This window comes from Ctenocephalides felis, unplaced genomic scaffold, assembly GCF_003426905.1.
Source record: "Ctenocephalides felis isolate EL2017-DRISC unplaced genomic scaffold, ASM342690v1 CF-g0.4_SCAFFOLD_00845, whole genome shotgun sequence".
Taxonomy (NCBI): Eukaryota; Metazoa; Arthropoda; class Insecta; order Siphonaptera; family Pulicidae; genus Ctenocephalides; species Ctenocephalides felis.
Genome location: NW_020536999.1, coordinates 75,361,846 through 75,365,486, shown reverse-complemented (window position 1 = coordinate 75,365,486; position 3,641 = coordinate 75,361,846). Strand labels below are relative to the sequence as shown.

At 35.0% G+C, this 3,641-nt stretch overlaps 1 protein-coding gene across 1 annotated transcript; it reads left to right on the top strand.

The window, feature by feature from the left end:
• The first annotated feature begins 1,470 nt into the window (after positions 1 to 1,470).
• On the top strand, positions 1,471 to 2,559 carry LOC113389248. Its single transcript, XM_026626305.1, has 2 exons — positions 1,471 to 1,871; positions 1,956 to 2,559. The coding sequence occupies exons 1-2, from the start codon at positions 1,471 to 1,473 to the stop codon at positions 2,557 to 2,559; spliced, it is 1,005 nt and encodes a 334-aa protein (XP_026482090.1).
• The last annotated feature ends 1,082 nt before the right edge of the window (positions 2,560 to 3,641 follow it).

Genomic DNA, 3,641 nt, shown 5'->3' with positions numbered 1-3,641 from the left:
GAGATAGATATAGTCCATAGATAGAGTAATGAGCATGTACATCGCAGCATAAATGCGACGGAAAAAGGTAAGGGTGTCGGCGCATAACAGTATGTTTAATAATAGCAATAGCAATAATAGTAGGGAATAGGTAAAATAATACTCGGGTTATATAGCATTCATAACACGTGGTCATAATTCGGGTATATAGCACAGAATCAATTAACAGAGTACATTCAAGGTGATATTTATTTGGTTAGTTTTAATAGCAACCAATTGAAAATATTAGACAAAGTCTCTTACATTATATTTAACATAAAAAAGTAATATTTTGGGTCAGTTTTATTGGCGGCCAGTAAAAATAGTACAAAGAAGCTAATTCAACAAAATGGAGGTCGAAGCCTTGTGATTCAAAGGGCGAAAAGCAAATTCTTAATGCTTATTATCCAAAAATATGTAATGAATTTCAAAACCGGTGATAATGTTATAGGGCTAGTACATCGTAAAGAAAAATTAATAGATAATTTCAAACATCTTGAGAAAAACAACAAAAAATTAAGTACGCTACAGCCAGGTCAACATGCCGAGGAATACAAAATTTTATTCAATTTACATTTTGACATTTTGGCGAGCATAGAAGAGCATTTAGGGACCACAGCAATTTAAGAAAAAAAGAGTACAAACATGACAAATAATAAAGTTAACAGACGTCGTACTACCCAAGTTCAATGGAGACTACATCATGTGAAATGAATTTAAGGTTATCTATGAATCCTTGATTCATAATAACGACAGCCTTTCGAATGTACAGAAATTGCATTACTTAAAAGGGACTCTTGTACCACCAGCATCCAACCTAATCAGCAATCTATCAATGACTAACAATAACTACTCCATAGCGTATGACATGAACTTCAAAGATATAACAATAAATTTGTTATAATAAACTCACATCTACAAGCATTGCAAGATATACCTCAATGCACCAAAGGTTCGTATGATAATTTGACACAGGCATTAGCTACAATCCATGAAGACACTAAGCACTGGGATTTGATGATCATATTCAATTTATGCAGCAAATTGGATCACGGAACAAGAATAGCTTGGGGTTTAGCTCGAGAAATGCGTGAACTGCCATCACTAATCCAATTCTACACCTTTTAAGAGAACCGGGCAAGTGCTTTGGAAAATGCAGCTAAATCAAGTAAAACTGAATTTACTGGAAGCAAGAACAACATTAATAATGTTGTCACTCAAAAACCTAGCAAATCAAAAATATGCGTCTTTAAATTTAAGATGAACAGCTTAGCAAAGTAAAAAGACTTCCTGAAGAGCTCAAATTATTGTGAACGATGCCTGGAATCAGCACATCCGTTGAAACCATGTAAATATAAATTATATTGCAAAACTTGTGACAGGGATCACCATACATCGTTACACGTGGAACAAACTGCTGAGACTCCGGACAAGTAAAGCACTGCAAATGTTATGTTTTCGCAGCCAGACAACACAACTAATGTACTGCTAGCTACAATTGCAATTACAATTATGGATGCACAAAATAGACCACATATTGTACGGGCTCTGCTAGACAGCGGATCACAAGTGAATTTAATAACGAGGGATCTAGCGGACAAATTAGCTCTCCCTCTGAAAGGTGATGTAAATACAATGAAGGTATTACAAGGAAGATCATTGACTAGCTATAACACTGTGGCAGTAGAAATTAAATTCAATATCTCTGCATTTTCAAGAAGGATCAACTGCATAGTGATGGACAACATAACAAGCGATCTACCGACATCAAAAATCAATATTGAAAACTGGAAAATTCCTAAAGGAGTGCTTTTAGCTGACACAATGTTTGCAAGCCCTGGCCCAATTCAAATGTTAATTGGAGTCGAACTATTCTTCGAAATTTTGCAGAAAGATGTAATTAAATAAGGATACAAATTACCAATTTTAAGAAACAGCTTGTTTGGATGGGTACTATCTGGTGCATACAAGCAACAAACAAATTCAAATTATGTTGGATTTGTATCAAATGTACAACTGCATGAAGCCATCACCAAGTTCTGGAATTTGGAAGAAGTATTAGAGCCAACAATCCATGGGTCAGAGAAGGTATGTGAAGAGTACTTCTCAAAGACTGTCAGTCGTACAGAAAGTGGAAGATACATAGTGTCATTGCCATTTAAACTAGATAAAAAAAATGAATTAGGAGATCCTTTACAGATTGCAACATCTCGCCTTATAAACCTAGTAAAGCGGTTTAAAAGAAATGAAGACATAAAAATCATGAACAAATATTTAAAATTAGGATCTGCAGTACCAGTACCAATAGCAGAACTTAATCATCCACATTATTATTTACCACACCACCCAGTTATCAAGCAATGGGGCTCAACGAAGTTGCGAGCTGTTTTTGATGCTGCTACAAAAAGTTCAAGTAGGGTTTTGCTGAATGATACACTGCATACTGGACCAAAATTGCAGCAAGAACTAATATCTATTTTAATCAGATTTCGCTGTTGGAAGCACGTTTTTATAAGTGATACTGTAAAGATGTGCAGATAAATAAAAATTGATATAGATGAAGAAACCAAAAGAACTTCGAATAATAAGCAAGGATCATCACTTGACTTTGAAGATTTGAAAATTGAAATTAATTAATTCTCTTTGTTAATGCGGGAGGACTTCTACGAGTAGGTGGGAGACTAGGCCAATCACTGATATCATATGTAAAGAAACATCGGATAATTCTTCTGAAGAGACATCATATGAGACACTTGACGTTACAACAGAAGCACATTGGAATATTGCATGCTGACATTCAAGCCATACTGATGAATATAAGAAAGAAGTATTCGCCTATAAATAAAAGAAGTAGTAATATAATTAAAAAGTGCACAACATATAAATGTTTCATATCTCGAAGAGAAAAATGTCAAACCTGTGTAGGTAAGCCAGTAATATAATAGATAAAATCTATCAATATTTTAAAAATAATAATAAAAAACAACTCATTGAGGGCGTTCCAAACATAAATACTTGGAAATTCATACCGTCACATGCACCACATTTTGGAGGACTATGGGAACGGAACATCAGAACAATGAAGCACTACTTAAACCGGAGCACAACTTGTCTAATTTATGAAGAGTATTTAACATTCTTGAATCAGGTGGAAGCAATAATCGATTCAAGACCCATAATTCCAGTAAATGATATAACTGATTCTGTGTTTATAACCCCTAGTCACCTTCTCACAGGTGATATTATGACTGCTATTCCTGAACCCGTAGTAGATAGTACTGCCCTAAGAAATAAATTAAACATACATAGACAGTTAAATGCGATGAGAGATAGGTTTGGGACCTTGTGGTCTACGGCATATTTAGCAGAGCTACAGAAGCGGGCAAAATGGACTGCATCCTTGGACAACCTAGCAGTTGATATGGTAGTCTTAATAAAAGAGGACCATGTTGCACCACCACACTGACCAGTAGGTCGGATAGTCAGATGACAAGTTTCGTGTGGCCACTATCAAAACCACTCAAGGACTACATGCGCTACCTATTGTGAAATTGATTCCTTTAATTGATATAGACAATAATTAAGTGTGTAAATCTAGATTAGAATTGAAATGAGATATTTAG

Coding starts and splice junctions, on each gene's coding strand:
- LOC113389248 (XM_026626305.1), top strand. CDS start 1,471: ATGTTTTCGCAGCCAGACAACACAACTAATGTACTGCTAGCTACAATT. Junction 1,872..1,955: donor AGCCCTGGCCCAATTCAAAT/GTTAATTGGAGT, acceptor TTTAAGAAACAG/CTTGTTTGGATGGGTACTAT.